At 42.7% G+C, this 20,094-nt stretch overlaps 1 protein-coding gene across 1 annotated transcript in view; it reads right to left on the bottom strand.

The window, feature by feature from the left end:
* Positions 1–7,676, bottom strand: part of LOC126456721 (41 kDa spicule matrix protein-like) — a 132,352-nt gene extending 124,676 nt beyond the window's left edge. The window contains exon 1 of the mRNA XM_050092464.1: positions 7,278–7,676. Coding sequence (XP_049948421.1) covers positions 7,278–7,676 — 399 coding nt within the window. The remainder of the gene's footprint in view (positions 1–7,277) is intronic.
* Between the last annotated feature and the right edge of the window lie 12,418 nt (positions 7,677–20,094).

Genomic DNA, 20,094 nt, shown 5'->3' on the forward strand with positions numbered 1-20,094 from the left:
CAAATAGTCCACAAATTTGCTTCTCTTGACAATTACCAGTAAGGGAATTCCAGTGTCATGCACAGAATGTGAAAGAGAGAGTTTCCCCAAATTAATCTGATCATTACTGATGGCAGAGCCTCTCTGTTAACAATAACTGTTTTTTCAATACTTTTTTCCGGAGGTGAGTGGTCCACCACTGAGTCGTTTTGACCCTTCAGAGTACGTGGAATCATGGCTGCTTCGTGGATGGCAGTCCACTGTAGGCACCAGTGAGATGAACATTTGGGATGTTTTCGTCATTCAGTATGTTTTAGTTCAAATTTATGTTTGTTCACCTTACTGTAGTTTATTTTGTAACAAATTATAAACTGAGAAGCAATGTTTCACTTTATTTATGAAATAACTGATTGTAGGTTGAGTTGGGAATGTTGTATTCACACTTTCAAAATGCTCAGAAAAGTGTTAAAATAATTTTTAAGAAGTTCGAATTTCAAAACCACAACCTTCGCCCCCCCGCCCCCCCCCCCCCTCCCCCCCGAAAAGTCAAAGTACCAGAATGTCTTTTCTTACAAATCAAGCGGTGCAGACATTCATAGGCTACATGTTTTTAAAATATATATGGTACGTAAATATATATGTAATACATAAAAAGGAAACATTACGAATAAATATCTCGAAAAGTTCTTCAGTGACTATTTTTCTACTTTTACAAGACACACTAATAAACTTTGGACGGAAGTAAGCTATATGTTTTAATATGTATTTTGAATAAACATATAAGTAATACATCGAGACGAAAAGTTGTTACTAAAAATCTTCAAAAGTTCTTGACCAATTTATGTCAGATTTTCACATGATGCTCTAATAAATATTCAGACTACGGTAACTCTCCCGCACATCCCGCGTCTCCGGTGTTATAGGCAGAGCCTACGCATATGGTATAATGAAGTTAGCAAACTGTGCCTACCCCATTTATATTTATATCTCCATTGCCACCAATTCTAAGAAAATGCCATGTACATGGGCAGTTGAAATTCTTTTCGACTAAATTTCTCTTTCAACTTCCTGAAAGTCGTGGTCAGATGTTGGTAATGTTCCTTAAAACCGTGATGAAATATTGATCGCTCTAAGTCAGACACTGAGTGTAAATTTTTTACTATATGTAATATGAATATACATATTTATTATATAAAGGGAAAAGTTGAAAGCAAAATTCTCGAAAAGTATTGACCACTTTTTCTTCAAACTATTATATGATACCCTAGTAACATTCAGATGGACATATGTTGTTTTATTAACAACTATGTACAGAATTTATATTAAAACAGACAGCGAAAAAGAAAATGCTATGCTATGACAAAGTGCGGTTTCGTTTCCTTTGTCACTGTCATTTTTAACTGAAATATCAGTGCTCTTAAACCATTAGAGAAATTGTTGGTTCCACTTATATTCCTTCTGCTTCTATGTAATTTTATACAAACCCTGCCTACGCAACAGTGTGCTGTTTAGGTTTATTTGTCGCAGTCAGTTTTTAGAGGAAAGACGAATGTTGTATTTATGGCTTATCGACTTATGATTAGAATAAAACTATGGGCTCTGTATTATCCAAAACTTAGCTATCCTACCAATTCACAGATTAAAGCTATGAGAAATATTTTCATAGAAAGTGCTATCTTGACTTATCCAGCAACTGATGAGGTATCTCCTGTACCCCTTGCATTAAGGATAGAAACCTGTTTACTCATTCATTTTAAGGACTTGTTTTCCTAGTCGAGTTTTCGTTTGCAGTAACAATAAACAAGGATATAGGTCAGATAGAGAGAGGTGGAGGAGATGGACAGAGAGAGAGGAATAGGAAGAAAATGGACAGACAAAGACGGAAGGAGATGACGTATAGAGAGAGGAATGAACCAGAAAATGAAGAGAGATTGGAGGGTACAGAAGGAGATGGAGAGGAGAAGGAGATGGAAAAGAGATGGCGGAAGAGGAGAAGATAAACAGTGAGACGAGGGAATAGAAAGAGATGGAAAAGAGATGGAAGAAGAGGAGGAGATGAACAAAGTGAGGGTCAGGAGGGGGTAGACAGAGGAGGGGAGACTAAGATCAGGACGTATATATAATGCAAATACATATTACGCAATTGCGAAGCATTACCGGTTTCACTAGTGTAGTATAAACACAGATTAGGGTAATTCTGTCACATTTTTACTAAAGCATAATTACATTTTCCTAAATTTTAAATTTCATTCAGGCTCTTACACATAAAAGATGCTTATCTGCATTTTCTAAATGTCAGATACATACACGCAAATAAGATTAAAATAGATTATCATAGTAATACACTTCAAACCAATATTTTTATGTTACTAACGTAGTAGCAGTAAAAACTTGGGACTGTTATAAAGTACTCGGCTGTTAATTAGAATTACGGCCGAAATATTAGTGCAGAAATTACATTGCAGCCAGCCAGCCGTATTCCAGTTCCAGGCTGTCAATGTTACCTTTGTTCTAAATCCTTGTTATAGTTTTCCATTTCCATTCTCAACGTAAAAGTTATTACATATTGTAAGATATACAGTTTCTTACAGGAATCATATTGTCCTATGTCATTTTGTTATTTTAATTTCTTGCTAAGAATTACATTTGCGTAAATTAGTTTCGAACTGGGATACTGCATAAATTATTGGTTGAGTTGAATTCAAATTCACGCTGCAGCAAAACTGAACGGTTTACTAGTCAAACTGTTCGAGCGAGTAATTACAATCATACGTGTCATTAGATGGTAATGACGGATTATTCATTTTAACGATTTGAACGGAGTAAAAGTTTATGGATACGGTATGTATTCCAAATGTTAATGCGAAATGTGTTATTTTAAAACACGGTACTTTCAGGTTAGGATTAATTTTTAAAACACCATTATTAAAACATGCTGTAATCCATAATCAATTACATGATTTCAGTTTCATTTCTTCCTCTTCAATGGTACTGCACTTCTGTTCCTTAACCAGTTACGGTTAACGTTATTTTTTGTAAGAGACTAATAATTTATCATTTATTATAAAACTGCCCTTAAAGTACAGTAAACATTACGAATTATCGTAAAAAATCTAACATTGTTAATACTGAAGCACTCCAGTCCTTTTGGCGCAAGCGTACAACTCTGCCACCGACATCATTATTTTCCATTTCTTTGAACCTGTTAATATATAATAAAAGTATTTTTCCGTCTCTTGCAGTGAACAAAGTCACTGAAGTCAAAAATTCGTTTGTAGTTTTGCGTTTCTCGGTTTCGTGAACTTCGTAAAGAAGTACTTTTTATTTGGAATGCTCTACAATGCTGTTCTCAGAATGAAGTTTTATAGTAATACGGCAGCTTATCAGTCGAGAATAGTAGAAAATGTATGTTCCAGGACGTACAGAAACAGACTGACAGAAAAAATTAGTACCTAAAAGAAGAAGACGTAATAAAATGTAACTTCACGTGTTGAGACATTCCTTGCTATTATTTTAGTAGTTGCAAGTTTACGCGGAACAACAGCATAGTCGGCTGTATAAAAACATTACTGATCCCTTGTCAATTGAACGTTGCCCTTTTCAGCCTAGATGAAGGCAATGATTCAGTTGCAAAGCGAGTCACACGAGTAGCTACTTCCACTTCATTGGCAACTTGACCCTTAATTGCTGCAACTGGCTGGCGATTTAAAGTGTATAGACACTGAGATGGCGGAGTTTATGTCGAACTGGTCCCAAAAGTATTGTATCGAGAACCTATGGGAGCGTATTTTTGTCTATTGAAATAACTCAACATCATGTACTCAGAACACAGTCAGTGCACTGACGAGGTTTGTTCTGTTGAGAGGTGATACTACCATATTTTCTGATGAGGGATAAAGCATGAAGACGTTGGATTTCCGTGGCATGACACTGCGTCGATTGAGTTCCTTGAATCATTACCAGAGGTCTCTTCAAGTCGCATCCTATTAGTCAACTTGCTGATGCAGAAAGATAGTGAGTGATCTGTAAACATTCAGCTTGAACAGAGAAAGCATCTCGGCCAAGATCGCATTTGTAAAACTTTATTTTCGATGGCCGGCTTCGGTAAACGGAGTTACCATCATTTGATGTCAGCGCAGGTTAATACATTTGTCGAATTTGAGCTATAAGTGCACTGCATATCTTAATTAGCTGTTGAAGCAAGATGCATTGGCCTGTCAAAGTAAAAACCATTGTATACAGTACAATATATTCAGAGCTAAAACCAGTTTTTACAAACTCGGTGGAACATTTTGAAATACTGGTCCACGTGCATTTTTATGCCGAACAGAGATGGGGATGTTTTGCGGATGACAATATAGACTGCGATCGTATTGGTGCAACTGTGATCTTTACCGTCTCGCTCCAAGCACGGGCTAGGTATCGTTTTCTGACTGCGACACTGTTAGGGACATCGCCTGACGAGAACTGTGACGGTTAGACAGTATCACGTCAATTCGCCCAGCCGTCTTTCACCCCTTTCATCTACGGCCCGCGGTGAACCGCAGTTGCCTCGGAGCCAGTTTTGCATTGCACGATTTTGTCATGCCCGGTATGCTTCAACCCCAGGGGCATGTGAACAGCTTACAGACTTACCGGTTTCAGGAATGCTTCCACCCTTGCTCGCAAGCGCCAATGATCATGTCCTTCCAGACGTCAGATAAATCGCTCCATTTCTACATTACAAAAATGACGGTACTGTTTTCCACGTCCCCCCGAAATGCCTTACATACCTTCCACTGCTAATGCTGCCACCTACAGCCTGTGAGTGGCTATTGTACGTTGACTTTGACTTCGAACAGAGATGGTGGTCACATTAAACTGACTGAACCTTGTATTTACAGAAACTATATCGCTTTAATAAACGAACTGATTCTCTCTCCATGTATGTATGACTTGTAAAATTCTCGGGTATCTTCCTAGGTCGTGTCGTAAGTTCTCCTCGAGATTTCAGTAAAAAGAAACGTTGTCGCCGTCTAAGTGGCCGAGCGGTTCTAGGCGCTACAGTCTGGTACCGCGCCACTGCTACGTTCGCAGGTTCTAATCGTACCTCGGGCATGGATGCGTTAGTTAGGTTTAAGTAGTTCTAACTACTAGGGGACTGATGACCTCAGCAGTTAAGTCCCATAGTGCTCAGAGCCATTTGAACCAATTTGAAACGTTGCCATCTTTGACGACAATTATAAGAAACCACCTGAAGATGGTAACGAGAGCGTTTACCGAAATATCGTGGAGCACTTATTACGTGACCTGGTTGGACACCCGAAAAGTCTCGAAGATATATTGTTTTGTCGTTAAAATGGTTGCTGAAGCGATAATTAAATATGCATAGGAAATTAAAAGAAAGTGCCTCGACTTTTGTGAATGTTTATATAACTGACTACGTGAATCAGGCATCGAGATATAATACTGAGAAGAATTACTTTCTCTGAGAGGCATTAGATACATACATCCACTCGAGGTATGAAGCAAAGGGATGCGCCAGCCAGTTATACTGATTCAATAGGAACTAGTAAAGCTGAAGGAAAAGTTATAGAAAGGAAATTTGCGAAATTATTTACAGACTGGATTCGAGAATGTTCTTGGGTGCATTACATTTTCCCACCTGTCGCCAAATGAGAGTGAGTCCAGCATTTTGGAACATGATCGGTTTGGTCATCCGGGTGTGCGGGAGGGATAATGTTGCAAGGGCGTACTTACTTCCAGACGTCTGAACACTGGTCAATGTTGTTGTGAAACTGCACACCTTCCCATTGTGCTCCTTTTCCGGCTTGGATTCGGAACTGGCGTCATTTTCTTGCGTATCACTGCGCGTTAGCATTGAGTAGGAAGCAGGGGAAGCTCTGGGAAGGAGAGGGTGCTTGGCGGATAGCCTGGCGTGCCCGTTTCGCCGACTTAGTCTGAGATGACAAAAGTCAGTGGATAGCGATAACAGATGGCGGTAGCTTCGCGTTAACGAGATATAAAATGGCAGCGGGGAGTTCTCATTTGTACTCAGGTGATTCATATTAAAGGATTTTCGACGTGATCATGGCTGTACAACTCGAATTAACACACCGGGATGGTAGTTGGAGCTAGATGCATGGGACGCTCCATTTCGGAAACTGTGAGCGAATTCAATATTCTGAGATCCACAGTGTCAGGAGAGTGCCGAGAATATCACATTTCAGGCATTACCTCTCACCACGGACACCGCAGTGGCCGACGGCCTTCATGTAACGATCGACAGCATCTTTGGTTACGTAGGACTTGTAAGTAGGCTACTTGCGTGTTTGTATGTTGGTAGCGCTATGTAGCGCTCTGTATTAAATCTTTGACTGCGCTGTGCGCAGTCTGTTAGAGACTCTGTGGCTGGTCGGACTAGCTGTTGGAGGTGAACAGCCAGCACTGATGGAGGTTGCAAGTGAGTAGTTAGCACTGATGGAGGTTGGAGGTCTAAAGTGTCAGAGCAAGCTGAGGATCTGGACGTGTATCTGTCATGGAAATGTAATATTGTTGATGATTTTATAATTTTGGAACTGGATGTCGTGGACGAATATATACTTTTTGAACTGGTTGACACATTGTTAAGGTAAATACATTATTTGCTCTTCAACAAAATATTTCCTTTGCTAACCACATGCCTATTAGTAGTTAGAGCCTACAGTAGTTAGAATCTTTTATTTAGCTGGCAGTATTTGTGCTTGCGGCATTGCTGTACTTCGGGTAATGAAGATTTATTGTGAGGTAAGTGACATATGAAATGTATAGTTTATTGTCAGGATTTCTTCTCATTCTGGGACATTCTTTTGTATTAATTATTTGAAATCAGGTTGTTATTTTTGAGCAGTCAGATTGCGTTGTCCTTGAATATTGTCAGTAATCAGTGAACAGGAAAAGTTAGAGTTCTGCCTGTCAGGACGAATACTGTAGGTCAGTGTTGAAATGTTAAGGAATAAGCAAAGAGACAATAGGTTCAGTACGTTCATTTTCTCTCAGCAGTTTAAGAACATTGAGTAAGCATTCACCAGTTTAAGTAAAATTTTTTGATTAAGAAGTTTCAAACTGTCAGTGCTAACGAGCAAGCAACACTGCGTGAAATAACGGCAAAAATCAATGAACGTCGGACGTATCCCTTAGGACAGTGTGGTCTAATTTGACGTTAGTGAGACACGGCAGTAGACGACCGACATGAGTGCTTTTGCTTACACCACGACATCGCCAGCAGCGCCTCTCACGGGCTCGTGACCGCCTCTCACGGGCTCGTGACTGCCTCTCACGGGCTCGTGACCGCCTCTCACGGGCTCGTGACCGCCTCTCACGGGCTCGTGACCGCCTCTCACGGGCTCGTGGCCGCCTCTCACGGGCTCGTGACCGCCTCTCACGGGCTCGTGACCGCCTCTCACGGGCTCGTGACCGCCTCTCACGGGCTCGTGACCGCCTCTCACGGGATCGTGACCGCCTCTCACGGGCTCGTGACCGCCTCTCACGGGCTCGTGACCGCCTCTCACGGGCTCGTGACCGCCTCTCACGGGCTCGTGACCGCCTCTCACGGGCTCGTGGCCGCCTCTCACGGGCTCGTGACCACCTCTCACGGGCTCGTGGCCGCCTCTCACGGGCTCGTGACCGCCTCTCACGGGCTCGTGACCGCCTCTCACGGGATCGTGACCGCCTCTCATGGGCTCGTGACCGCCTCTCACTTGCTCGTGACCGCCTCTCACGGGCTCGTGGCCGCCTCTCACGGGCTTGTCACCGCCTCTCACGGGCTCGTGACCGCCTCTCACGGGCTCGTGACCATGTCTGTTCGGCCCTAGACGTCTGGAGAACAGTGGCACGTTCAGACGAGTCCCGATTTCAGTCGGTAAGAGCTGGTGGTAGGGTTCGAGTGTGGTGCAGGCCTCACGAAGTCACGGATCCAAGTTGTCAACAAGGCACTGTGCAGTTAGTGGCCCATAACGGTGTGGTCTGTGTTCACATGGAATGGTTTGGGTCGTCTGGTCCAACTGAACCGATCATTGACTGGAAATGGTTGTGTTCGGTTACGTCGAAACTATTTGCAGCAAAATTGTTCACGACTGGTATTCACAACATTCTGGACAGTTCGACCGAATGATGGGGCGCCCAAATCTCCCGAAACGAATCACATCGAACGTTTATGGGACTTACTCGAAACGTCAGTCCGTGGAGAAAGTTCTGCATTGGCAACACTTACGCAGTTGTGGGCAGCTATAGAGGCGGTCTGGCTCAATATTTGTGCAGGGGATTTCCAACAGCTTGTTGCATCCGTGCCACTTCGAGTTGCTGCATTGCGCCCCAGTGTAAATCCTGCCGGGCACGTGTGGCATGCGTTAGGAAGATGCATTACAGCACAGGTACACGTGCACTGGAGACCATCCAGCCGTCGTCAAGCGCGCAGGTGGAGGAGTGGAACGTGGTCACCAGGGGACTGCGTCACAGGGCGTGCACTGCCGTCCGTGGTGATCACATTCTCGCCTTTTGTAACGAGCAGAGGCACATCATCAATCACGGTGACTTCAGCGTCATTGTATTGAGCAGAAGTGTCATTTCTCCCAGTCTCACTGCGTATTTCCCACCTTCAGAACTCTACTCTAGCAGTTATTCCAAGGTATGGTCTAAGTTTCATCAAGATCACTTGGCAGTGACCCATCATCCGAAAGTTACTTTCGTCCTTAAGCTTCACACACCAGTCTATTTCCTGCTTCGTATTAAATTCCATTAACAGGTAATTTTTGTTACTGACAGTATGACATGCATCGGCAAGCATACGATAAATAGAGAGAACCCATTTCGAGATTCAACAAAAGAAAAAAAAAAAAGCAGGTTCCATCTCAACATTACGTCACCTCAGTAAGACTGCCATCCACTTCCATGTTAGCAAGAAGACAGAAAGGAAGGGAGAAAAATTACATTTTAGCGTCTCATCGATTGTGACATTACAAAACATAAAGCAAATTTCAGCTTTAGAATGAACGAGGAAATCATCCTTCTCGAACTTGAACAAGAAACCACCAAAGCGGTTAATTAAACCGCTTTGTGAAAATCACAGAAAATACAAATCGATATTGATAATATTCTTCTCGGGCGTGCAGCCGGATCATAACGTCATCTTGACAAATGATCCGGCTGCACGCCCGAGAAGAATATTGTCAACTATTACGCCGGGAAAACCTTCGGAGTCACAAATCGACATTAACTGGCAGTGTCCTGAACATGTCGTTACTCAAGAAATATCCGGTGCTGCTACCAAAGGGGAAAGGGAATACAGAAGTAGTAGTGCACGAGAGCAGCTATCATGAGAATCTGAGCAGTCCCGAAATTCCCTGAGTCACCTAAATTGAAAAACATTCAGCAAACTATTGACTATATTAAGTTCATAACATTGTGATAAGTAGAATAGCGGTAATTTAACATTAAGATTGAAAATGAAGTGAAGCAATTCCGCTACCTTGGAAACCAAAGTAGGCCTGACGTACAAGACAAATAGACAAATACTGTAGAATCAGACTAGAGTGGGCATGAGGGCAGTTGTTCCAGGTGCTTAATTTTTGTCAGCTGGTGTATTTTAGGAAACATAAATCAATAAATGGTAGCAACATAAGTGTTGGGGAAACAGTGGCGACTCTATCGACTTCAGCATGAATTATGCCCTGTTAAAACGGAGATGAGCTAGAGTATGTAATGGTACAGGAGGTAGTCCCTGAGAGCAGGGAAACAGCGACTCTGCGGAGAACCTTCAGATATCTTCTCCTTTCAGTCCACCTAATTTTGAACTTTCTATAGTACATTTCAAAGGCTTCGATTTTCTTCTTTTCCAGTTTCTCCACCGCCCAAAATTCAGTTCCATTAAATACTACGCTTCGCAGGTATGTTCGCTGATATTTGATCCTCAGATCGAAGCGAAAAATTTGATACTAGGAAATTTCTCTTGGAGAGGAAAATACTGGCAAGAATAAGGGACAGGATGATAAGCCATCTTGTACGACATCAGGAAACAACTTCCATTGCAGCAGAGGAAGTTGTAGAGAGTGAAACTATGCGGAAAAAAAAGAGGTTGGAGTATATCCAACAACCAACTGACGTTGGTTTGGAATTACGCCACATTATAAACCTATAGTTAATTCTAGGTCCATATGCATCTTGACACAAAATACATAACTTACTCTCATACAAGGAGTGTGTATATTATGAGAGTATACCAAAACTTTCGTGTCACGCCTGTAGAGTATACCAAAACTTTCGTGTCACGCCTGTACTTTTATTATACCACATATTTTATTTTAGGACAAGGACATCATACACCGTAGCCGAAATAAATTAAATATGAAATAATTTTGTTGACATTCTACTCATAAGAGTACATCAGCGTTTAAGTAGGGGATGCGATCGTTTTCAGTTTCCAGCAGTGTGGCGGTCTGGACCGTCTCGGGCAGGCTTTCTGTTTGACGCCCATTGTATTCCGCTGTATTGATTAATGCCGCCGGCCCCGAGCTAAGACGGCCACTTGGGTAGCTGCTGTCATTACGAGGCCAGCCACTCGTCTGGATCTGGGTCCTCCGTAATGAACCGCTGTTTGCTTTAGAGGGAAGTCCTTAACGTGATTTGCTGTCGTGCTTCACAATCAGACCTCAGCGACATGCCGGGATAAACAGGAGTGGACGAAGGCGAGCTAGGCAAAGCTCCCAAACTCGGAGAGCTGCTAAAGCAGTCTGATGCCTGCTTTGGGCAGGTAGATACTGTCCTCCTCGTACCACCTACACTACGATCGTTGATTTAGTTATGTCAGTCACCAGCGAGAAACATTTTGGATCTAAAGAAATGACATTGTCAATTAGAAGAAGAAGTCCTGAGAATACTGAGAAGAAACACAGGGAAAAAGTATTAGTGTAAAAAATTCATAAAATATTGAAGTGCGAATACTACACTCCTGGAAACTGAAATAAGAACACCGTGAATTCATTGTCCCAGGAAGGGGAAACTTTATTGACACATTCCTGGGGTCAGATACATCACATGATCACACTGACAGAACCACAGGCACATAGACACAGGCAACAGAGCATGCACAATGTCGGCACTAGTACAGTGTATATCCACCTTTCGCAGCAATTCAGGCTGCTATTCTTTCATGGAGACGATCGTAGAGATCCTGGATGTAGTCCTGTGGAACGGCTTTCCATGCCATTTCCACCTGGCGCCTCAGTTGGACCAGCGTTTGTGCTGGACGTGCAGACCGCGTGAGACGACGCTTCATCCAGTCCCAAACATGCTCAATGGGGGACAGATCCGGAGATCTTGCTGGCCAGGGTAGTTGACTTACACCTTCTAGAGCACGTTGGGTGGCACGGGATACATGCGGACGTGCATTGTCCTGTTGGAACAGCAAGTTCCCTTGCCGGTCTAGGAATGGTAGAACGATGGGTTCGATGACGATTTGGATGTACCGTGCACTATTCAGTGTCCCCTCGACGATCACCAGTGGTGTACGGCCTGTGTAGGAGATCGCTCCCCACACCATGATGCCGGGTGTTGGCCCTGTGTGCCTCGGTCGTATGCAGTCCTGATTGTGGCGCTCACCTGCACGGCGCCAAACACGCATACGACCATCATTGGCACCAAGGCAGAAGCGACTCTCATCGCTGAAGACGACACGTCTCCATTCGTCCCTCCATTCACGCCTGTCGCGACACCACTGGAGGCGGGCTGCACGATGTTGGGGCGTGAGCGGAAGACGGCCTAACGGTGTGCGGGACCGTAGCCCAGCTTCATGGAGACGGTTGCGAATGGTCCTCGCCGATACCCCAGGAGCAACAGTGTCCCTAATTTGCTGGGAAGTGGCGGTGCGGTCCCCTACGGCACTGTGTAGGATCCTACGGTCTTGGCGTGCATGCGTGCGTCGCTACGGTCCGGTCCCAGGTCGACGGGCACGTGCACCTTCCGCCGACCACTGGCGACAACATCGATGTACTGTGGAGACCTCACGCCCCACGTGTTGAGCAATTCGGCGGTACGTCCACCCGGCCTCCCGCATGCCCACTATACGCCCTCGCTCATAGTCCGTCAACTGCACATACGGTTCACTTCCACGCTGTCGCGGCATGCTACCAGTGTTAAAGACTGCGATGGAGCTCCGTATGCCACGGCAAACTGGCTGACAGTGACGGCGGCGGTGCACAAATGCTGCGCAGCTAGCGCCATTCGACGGCCAACACCGCCGTTCCTGGTGTGTCCGCTGTGCCGTGCGTGTGATCATTGCTTGTACAGCCCTCTCGCAGTGTCCGGAGCAAGTATGGTGGGTCTGACACACCGGTGTCAATGTGTTCTTTTTTCCATTTCCAGGAGTGTATATGATAAGTTACTTTCAGAATGCCCACGAAGGGAGAAAAATCTTCAAAACTGTGTAAATATCAATACTGTCCAGCTTCCAAAGGAAAGAATATATAGAAATCTCTGCAGTGCAGATGTTCACTACAATTATCATCCAACGAGCACATAAGCCATTGAATTTTAATCAGTCAAAAGCACCAGCTGGTTGTAGTAACGGACACATATTAGAAAATGTGTGAATAGTAACTGAAATGATACAACGGAGCTATGGGTATGGAATTCCACTTTGACTAGAATTCAAAGATTCTGACGAAAAATTTCGGCACATTTTGAAATAATTTTGTACTGAGAATGCATCCCAAAAGTCTGTTGTTATACTCAGAAAGGTTTACGTCTAAGCTGCAGCTACCCTGAGTCAATCAATGAAGTAGGGAATTCAGAATGGAAAGGAGAGTAGGACAAGAGATTTCTCATCATGAAAACTACGCTAAGAAGCCCTAGAGAAAGTTTCCACGTCCCTGAAAATTCCTCTAAATACAGTAATATATTGGAACTACCTTCCGTTTTCCTATGTCACTACACCGTTTGCAGTTAACGCAGACTGATTCCAAACACTGAGCAGAATAACACTATAGAAAAAGTTTGAAAGCAGGTGTGCAACTCAGTTATAGCAAGACCAAAACGAAGTTTAATCAACCTATTCACAAATATTGAGGCCATAAAACCAGTTAATGAGTGTTTGTATTAATCGCAGTAGAAAATACCGACGACATGGATAGCGAAAGGATTGCCTAGGACAATTTAAGTGAACTAGATATAGTTTTTAAAAGCAAACCTCGCAGTACGTATGAACAATGAAGTTTGACATCGGTGTTAATAGCTGTTAAGGTTTATCGTACTGGAAACTGGACGTTAAATACCAAAATTATGCAAAAACTAAGAGCTTATCAGCGAGAGATGCTTGTTGACAATTACTAGGAGGTGCAGCAAAGGGAATAAATATATCAGTGGTCGAACTGGAGTGCTAGATGTATTATTCTTTCCAATAATTACTACGAAACAGAGATGGGAAAGACGTAAGAGTGAGATGGAAAATTATTTCAGGACATAATAAAATAACGGACGAAAACGTAAGGCAGTGTTGGTACATGATATTAAGGAAAACGTAGAGGAGTCACGGATACATACAGCAGAGAGTCTAATGGATGGAGAAACGTGGAGGCGACTTATATCCTGCGGTGGAAGTTGGATGGCTCAGTATCAAGCAAATCGGACAATGAAGCACCCAATCACCTATATAGTTGCAATTATCAATGAAGGAGTTATGCAATGGAGAAATGTTGAAAAACAGAAAAAAATGTACGAAGGTAATAGGTACTGATGCTGTTCTACCCTTTCAGACCTGAACTTTTTCTGGAAGAAGGAATATTTTTTTTAATGTGGTAAGGCTCGTAGGTGGTTTTGAATGATTTTAGATGCAAGGTCTATACAAAAACATGTACCTGTTTCCAAAATGTACTTTGTGCACTTGGCTTCATTTTATGAGTATTAACGAAAAATTCTCTATTGTAGGAAATAAAATAATCATTCAATTCATTCATTCATTACAATGCAAAATAACAATAACGATATTCAATTATACAATCGAATACAGGGAACGAATCACATCAGTGCGTTCTGGTGGTCACGAGGTGCTGCGCACGGCAACATTAACTTGTTGATATTAACGTACTAAAAAACATCAGAAGGCAGCAATTGCGCGTAATGATGAGATTGAAATTTCACAAATGTGTACCTCAGGGTTGCGTTGTAGAAAAGGTACTTCTGTACACCTCACACAGAGTAAAAGTTAATGTACACAATTGTGGCCAGAGGGTCTGAAACGGTTAAAGCAAATCTATTTCTATATCTACATCTACATGGATATTCCGCAAATTACACTTAAGTGCCTGGCAGTGGGTTCATGGAATCACTTTCACAATAATTCTCTATTATTCCAATCCCGAACAGCGCGCGGAGAAAACGAACACCTATATCTTACCGTGCGAACTCTGATTTCCCTTACTTTCTCCCTATGTAGGTCAGCGCCAACATAATATATTCGCATTCGGAGGAGAATGTTGGTGATTGAAATTTCGTGATAAGATTCCGCCGCAACGAAAACCGCCTTTGATTAAATGATGTCCACCCCAAAGCCTGTACTATTTCAATGACAGTCTTTCCCCTATTTCGCGAGAATACAAAACGTGGTGCCCATCACTGAACTTTCTCGATGTACTCCGTCAATTCTATCTGGTAAGGATACAACACCGTGCAACATTATTCTAAAAGAGGACGGAAAAGCGTAGTTTAGGCGTCTCTTTAGTAGATCTTTTACATTTTGTAAGTGTCCTGCCAATAAAACTAAGTCTCTGGTTTGCCTTTCCCACAACACTTCCTATGTGTTCTTTCCAATTTACGTTGTTCGTAATTGTAATTCTTGGATGTTTGATTGAATTTACGGCCTTTGCTGTTGACTGATTTATCGTGTACCGAAGTTTAAGGGATTCCTTTTTACACTCATGTGGATGACCTCACAATTTTCGTTATTTAGGATCAATCGCCAATTTTTGCGCCATACAGATATCTATTATGTCTAAAACTGAAATAGTGAGACGGTGGCTGTGTACAATTAATGTAGGTTGATTCTTACAGATATCTTTTGTAAATCGTTTCGCAATTTGTTTTGATCTTCTGATGACTTTACTAGTCGATAAACGACAGCATCAACTGCAAACAACCTAAGACGGTTGCTCGGATTGTCTCCTAAATCGTTTATATACACCAGATGGCCTATAACACCACCTTGGGGAACGCCAAAAATCACTCGATGACTTTCCGTCAGTTAGTACGATCTGTGACCTCTCTGACAGGGAATGCCGGCCGGAGTGGCCGAGCGGTTCTAGGAACTACAGTCTGGAACCGCGCGACCGCTACGGTCGCGGGTTCGAATCCTGCCTCGGGCATGGATGTGTGTGATGTCCTTAGGTTAGTTAGGTTTAAATAGTTCTATGTTCTAGGGGACTGATGACCTCAGCAGTTATGTCCCATAGTGCTCAGAGCCATTTTTTGACAGGAAATCACGAATCCAGCCCCATAACTGAGACGATATTCCATAAGCACACAATTTCACTTCCAGCCGCTTGTTGGTACAGCGTCCAAAGCCTTGGGGAAATCTATGAATACAGAATCAATGTGAAACCCGTTGTCAATTGCGCTCAACACTTAGTGTGTATAATGAGCTAACCGTGTTTCACAAGAACGATGTTTTCTAAAACCGTGTTGACTGTATCTCAATAGACCGGTCTCTTCGAAGTAATTTATTATGTTCGAACACAATATATTTTCCAAAATCCTGCTGCATATCTGCCAGTAATTTTAGTGGATTGCTCCTACTACCTTTCTTGAACATTGGTGTGACCTCTGCAGTTTCCCAGTCTTCGAGCGAACGGTTATATATGATTGTTGATTATGGAGCTATTGTATGAGCATACTCTGAATGCATCCTAACTGGTATACAGTCTGGTCTGGAAGACTTGTTTTTCTTAAGTGATCTTAGTTGCTTCAGTACTCCGAGGATGTCTATGTCCCTGTTACTCATATTGGCAGCTGATTCAAATACTGGAACATTTATTTCGTCTTCTTTGGTGAATCATGGGATTTCTCTTTATTCGACATTTATATTAAACTTTAATTACATCAGTTTCAATATTCCAGAATTATATATCATTGTGCAGCTGACTGTTAACTGATACAATACCTCCTGACAAAACTTTTTGCGGACCAAAAATCGTACCGGGATGCTTGTATTTCATGCAAAATTCTCAGACTCTTCTCTTCAAACCATATTAATTATATGGAGTTCTGCACGTTCTTCACGTTACCTTCAATATGAATCAAAAATCGGCAATGGTGAGTCCGTCGTTTCAAGTCACAAAAGAAGCCTCGCAATTCTACAACAACAAGCAAAATTACTTAATAATCGCTTGGTATACGCTAAGGAAAGTAACGAAAACATAAATTAAAAGAAAAAGGTAGGGAAGAGGAATATAATTTGCAACAATTATTTAGTGCCTTAATAGTTCTGCGTGTATGACTTGGAAGAATTTTAAGAAATTTTGAAACGTCGAACATATTTTCACACCAACTACGACAATATCAGAGGGCTTAAAATTAAGCTCCACATGGCAGAGTAGCATGCGCCGTTATGAAACCTCTTGACATATTAAATCTTTGCCCCAGACTTGGCTACATTCTTTGTCTAACACATCATCTTATGACACACAGACAGCCTTCAGAGGCAAGAAGCAAGAGACAAGAGACGACGTCCTCGTCCAAAGAATAACATTTTAACAGGAAATACACGCCACGAAAAGGTTATTGCAAATTAAAATAGCTAGACAGTATCTGTCAACAAAGAGTACCAAATTTGATGACAAAAGCACAAGCGATTTCAAGTAAACTTCATCTGATGAAACAAAGTAAAAGCAAATATGCCTCGCAATACCATAAACTGTAGAAACTGAAACACACGAGAAAATCAACAGTCTAGATAGTAGAACATGAGTGTTCTAGCAAGTCTATTGGCTGCAACAAGCGTATGAACAGCTAGATGGGAGACAAGCTGGGGTGTGTAATATTACTCCAGGTAATCCTAGGCAACAGGAAATCAGCGAAGCTTGTGAAGTCCGGCAGTGACGCAATAATTTCTCCATATTTTTCATATGGTTCAGAAACAAACATGAGCATGTTACAGCACGTTACAAAATGCAGTATTTAACATCACGCCTGGGGTAGGGAGTGAAATTCTCTTAAACAACAGCGCAAATGTGAGCCATACGCGAATCATACACAATAGAAGAGTAGATATTGTGTAAAAATATCAAATACACAGGGTGCTAAGAGAATGGAGTTGAATATTTTGAGTGGTAGTAGTACTCCCCGAAACAAGAAAAACAAGTACACTAAATTAAGGGTCTAAAAACACATAGGAAGAAATAAAAGACGCTTTGTTGTGGCTATGAGTACAGCCGTTGTCGCACTGGCGTTTCGTTCACTGGACAGAAAGAGTGATTATTCGTCTTTTCGGAACGCAATACCCTGGATGCACGGTAATCTGAGCATTTGACAGTCTGCAGGCAGTCGTACACTTCGAGTTGTGTTGAACGAGTGAGACCTGATAGTCAAGGCAAGGCAGGATTCGGTTACGATTGTGCGGGGCGTAATAAGTTACTATTGGTTGCCTTTTACAGTTACACACATTTATTTTTAAAACAGTAATTCCAGACTCAAGAATAAATTTAAAAAAATACCACAAGTTATAGATGAAGGAATAAATAATTGTGTAAATAGTAGAATTTTCAGTGGTTATTATTTAGCAAATCACCATAAAATACAGATACAGATAATGTTCAAATAAACCAAGCCACTATGATCACGGCTGAAGGCCTTATACGCCAGGAATGGCAATTGTATAAAAAATTTAGAAACCTGCTGTAAAACAGCAAATATAAGCAAAGGTGAATTAAAAGAAACAAGCAACTGAGTAACAAACGGGTGAAATAACATGATGGTAACCTTGTAACACAACCCTTACACTGGTAGATTTATTCCAGAAGGAGACCGAAACTATTAATTAGACATATATAACCTTTAATGTAGGCATTACAAGGTATGGTAATAAATAATACAATAATAAAACGCAAGGATCAGTCACGGACGGTGCTCCAGGAATCGACCTCTGAGAAGGTCCGGCAACAAACACTTTCGCGAGCGATGAGATAGGCAGCCAATAGTTGCATTCACTTCACAAGATGGTACATCAGACTAGTGGCAGCCTAACGAATGACTAATGACAATCTTGCTGAAGCCACCTGACGTCCAATAAACCAAATGCTACGATGGAACAGTACGCCAAAGCCGGAACCGGCGGTCTGCACTACGTCCAGAATACTGTGTTTAGAGCGCCCAGAACGAGAAACGAACCACTATCAGATTTCCGTCCTATTCCACAAACCCGAAAATCTGAACAAACAAGTCACAGTACAGAACACCAGACAAACTAACAGTAACTAATACCCCACGCTATTTGCGCGTGAGGCAAAACCGAAATGTAACAATCGCAAAGCGAGCTAAAACCAAGTGCCAAATGAGTGACATCAAATTCGTGAACCACACAAAGTCACACTGAACTCACGGTGACAACTCTCTGACGACGGTTGGCAGAATGAAACAAATCTCTTCACTGCTTTATTGATTCATAGTTGAGTAACCACACCGTCTAATCAGTGAGCCAAGTGTTTTTAACACAGTATGGCCTTCAAGCACTAAGCAGTACGCAGATCCACCAAACAGCACAAGACGGCGCGATGATAATCTGTCACAACATCACATACGTACTACGGGGCCCACACGGGTGACTGACTCCGCTCTACTTGGATTGAAATGCACTCATCTTAAAGCTTGCTAGATCCGGGTCACAACGAGATCGTGCACCCCTGTGACCACAGCCCCTCCATCCGGCAGTCCATGCGTGCCGCCAGCAGTCCTGGCGTATTACACACTTTGCGGACCTGGCTTCTCCTGAGTCCCCAACCGAACTGGCCCGCTCACACGACCCGGACAAACAACGACGTCGCCCCAAAGATGGGGTAACAGTCACTACATAACCGCCGCTACTGCCACTAGCAGACAGGCAACGCTTGCAAAACCGAGTGGCGCCAGTCAACACGAGGAAAAGACAAACAATCGCGACCATGCCAACTAAACGATATAGTCTGGCCTCCAACAGAGGGCGAAAACCAACAAACAGCACCAACGCGAGCCGTAGCATGGCTCAACGAGTACTGTAGTTGCAGTCGTGTTAGTGTGTGTTTTTAAGTGGTGCATTATTAGCGACTTCGTATGTTTATCACGGTTTCTAAGGTGCTTAGACATTTTCATGTTTACTGCTTTTCTGCTGATCGTTTGTACGAATACTTTAGCGTATTTTCTTTTCTATTTTCTACCGTTTGTTAGTATTAAAAGTCTTCAGCTCTACGTGTGATACCACGGATGTGATTTTATGCTATCGCTTAAAGGCTCTGAGCACTATGGGACTTAACAGCTGTGGTCATTAGTCCCCTAGAACTTAGAACTAGTTAAGCCTAACTAACCTAAGGACATCACACACATCCATGCCCGAGGCAGGATTCGAACATGCGACCGTAGCGGTATGCTATGGCTTAGAAAATGGAAATAGCCTGCATGTCCGTCATAGAATACAGTCTGATAAACTGCTCGACGACTTTCCCAAGGTCTTAAGGATGCAAGTTCAGTAGCTCACATGAAGATAAACAGATATTTGAAGAAGAAGAATTTGGAGACTGACTAAAGTGTGTTTCGGTTGTTGGATATAAGAACACTTTCTCCAATTCTCCACCTCCCCATCATCCCTCTCTGTGCCCATCTCCATTGCCTCCTGTCTCGCAATACCTCTCTCCTCCATCTCTCTGTACACATCCTCTTCCTCTCTCTTTGTCCTTCTCTATCTTTCCAGCCACTACTCGCCCCTCTCTTCATCCATCTCCACCAGAGCATCTCTCTCAGTCCACTTCACCCTCATCTTCACTCTGTCCAACTTTCCCTCACACTCTCTGCCTGTCAATCTCCTTTTCCCCTTTTCTCTGTCAACCCTATCCTCCCCACATACACTTCCCCACATACACCTCCCCC

This window comes from Schistocerca serialis, chromosome 1, assembly GCF_023864345.2.
Source record: "Schistocerca serialis cubense isolate TAMUIC-IGC-003099 chromosome 1, iqSchSeri2.2, whole genome shotgun sequence".
Classification (NCBI taxonomy): domain Eukaryota; kingdom Metazoa; phylum Arthropoda; class Insecta; order Orthoptera; family Acrididae; genus Schistocerca; species Schistocerca serialis.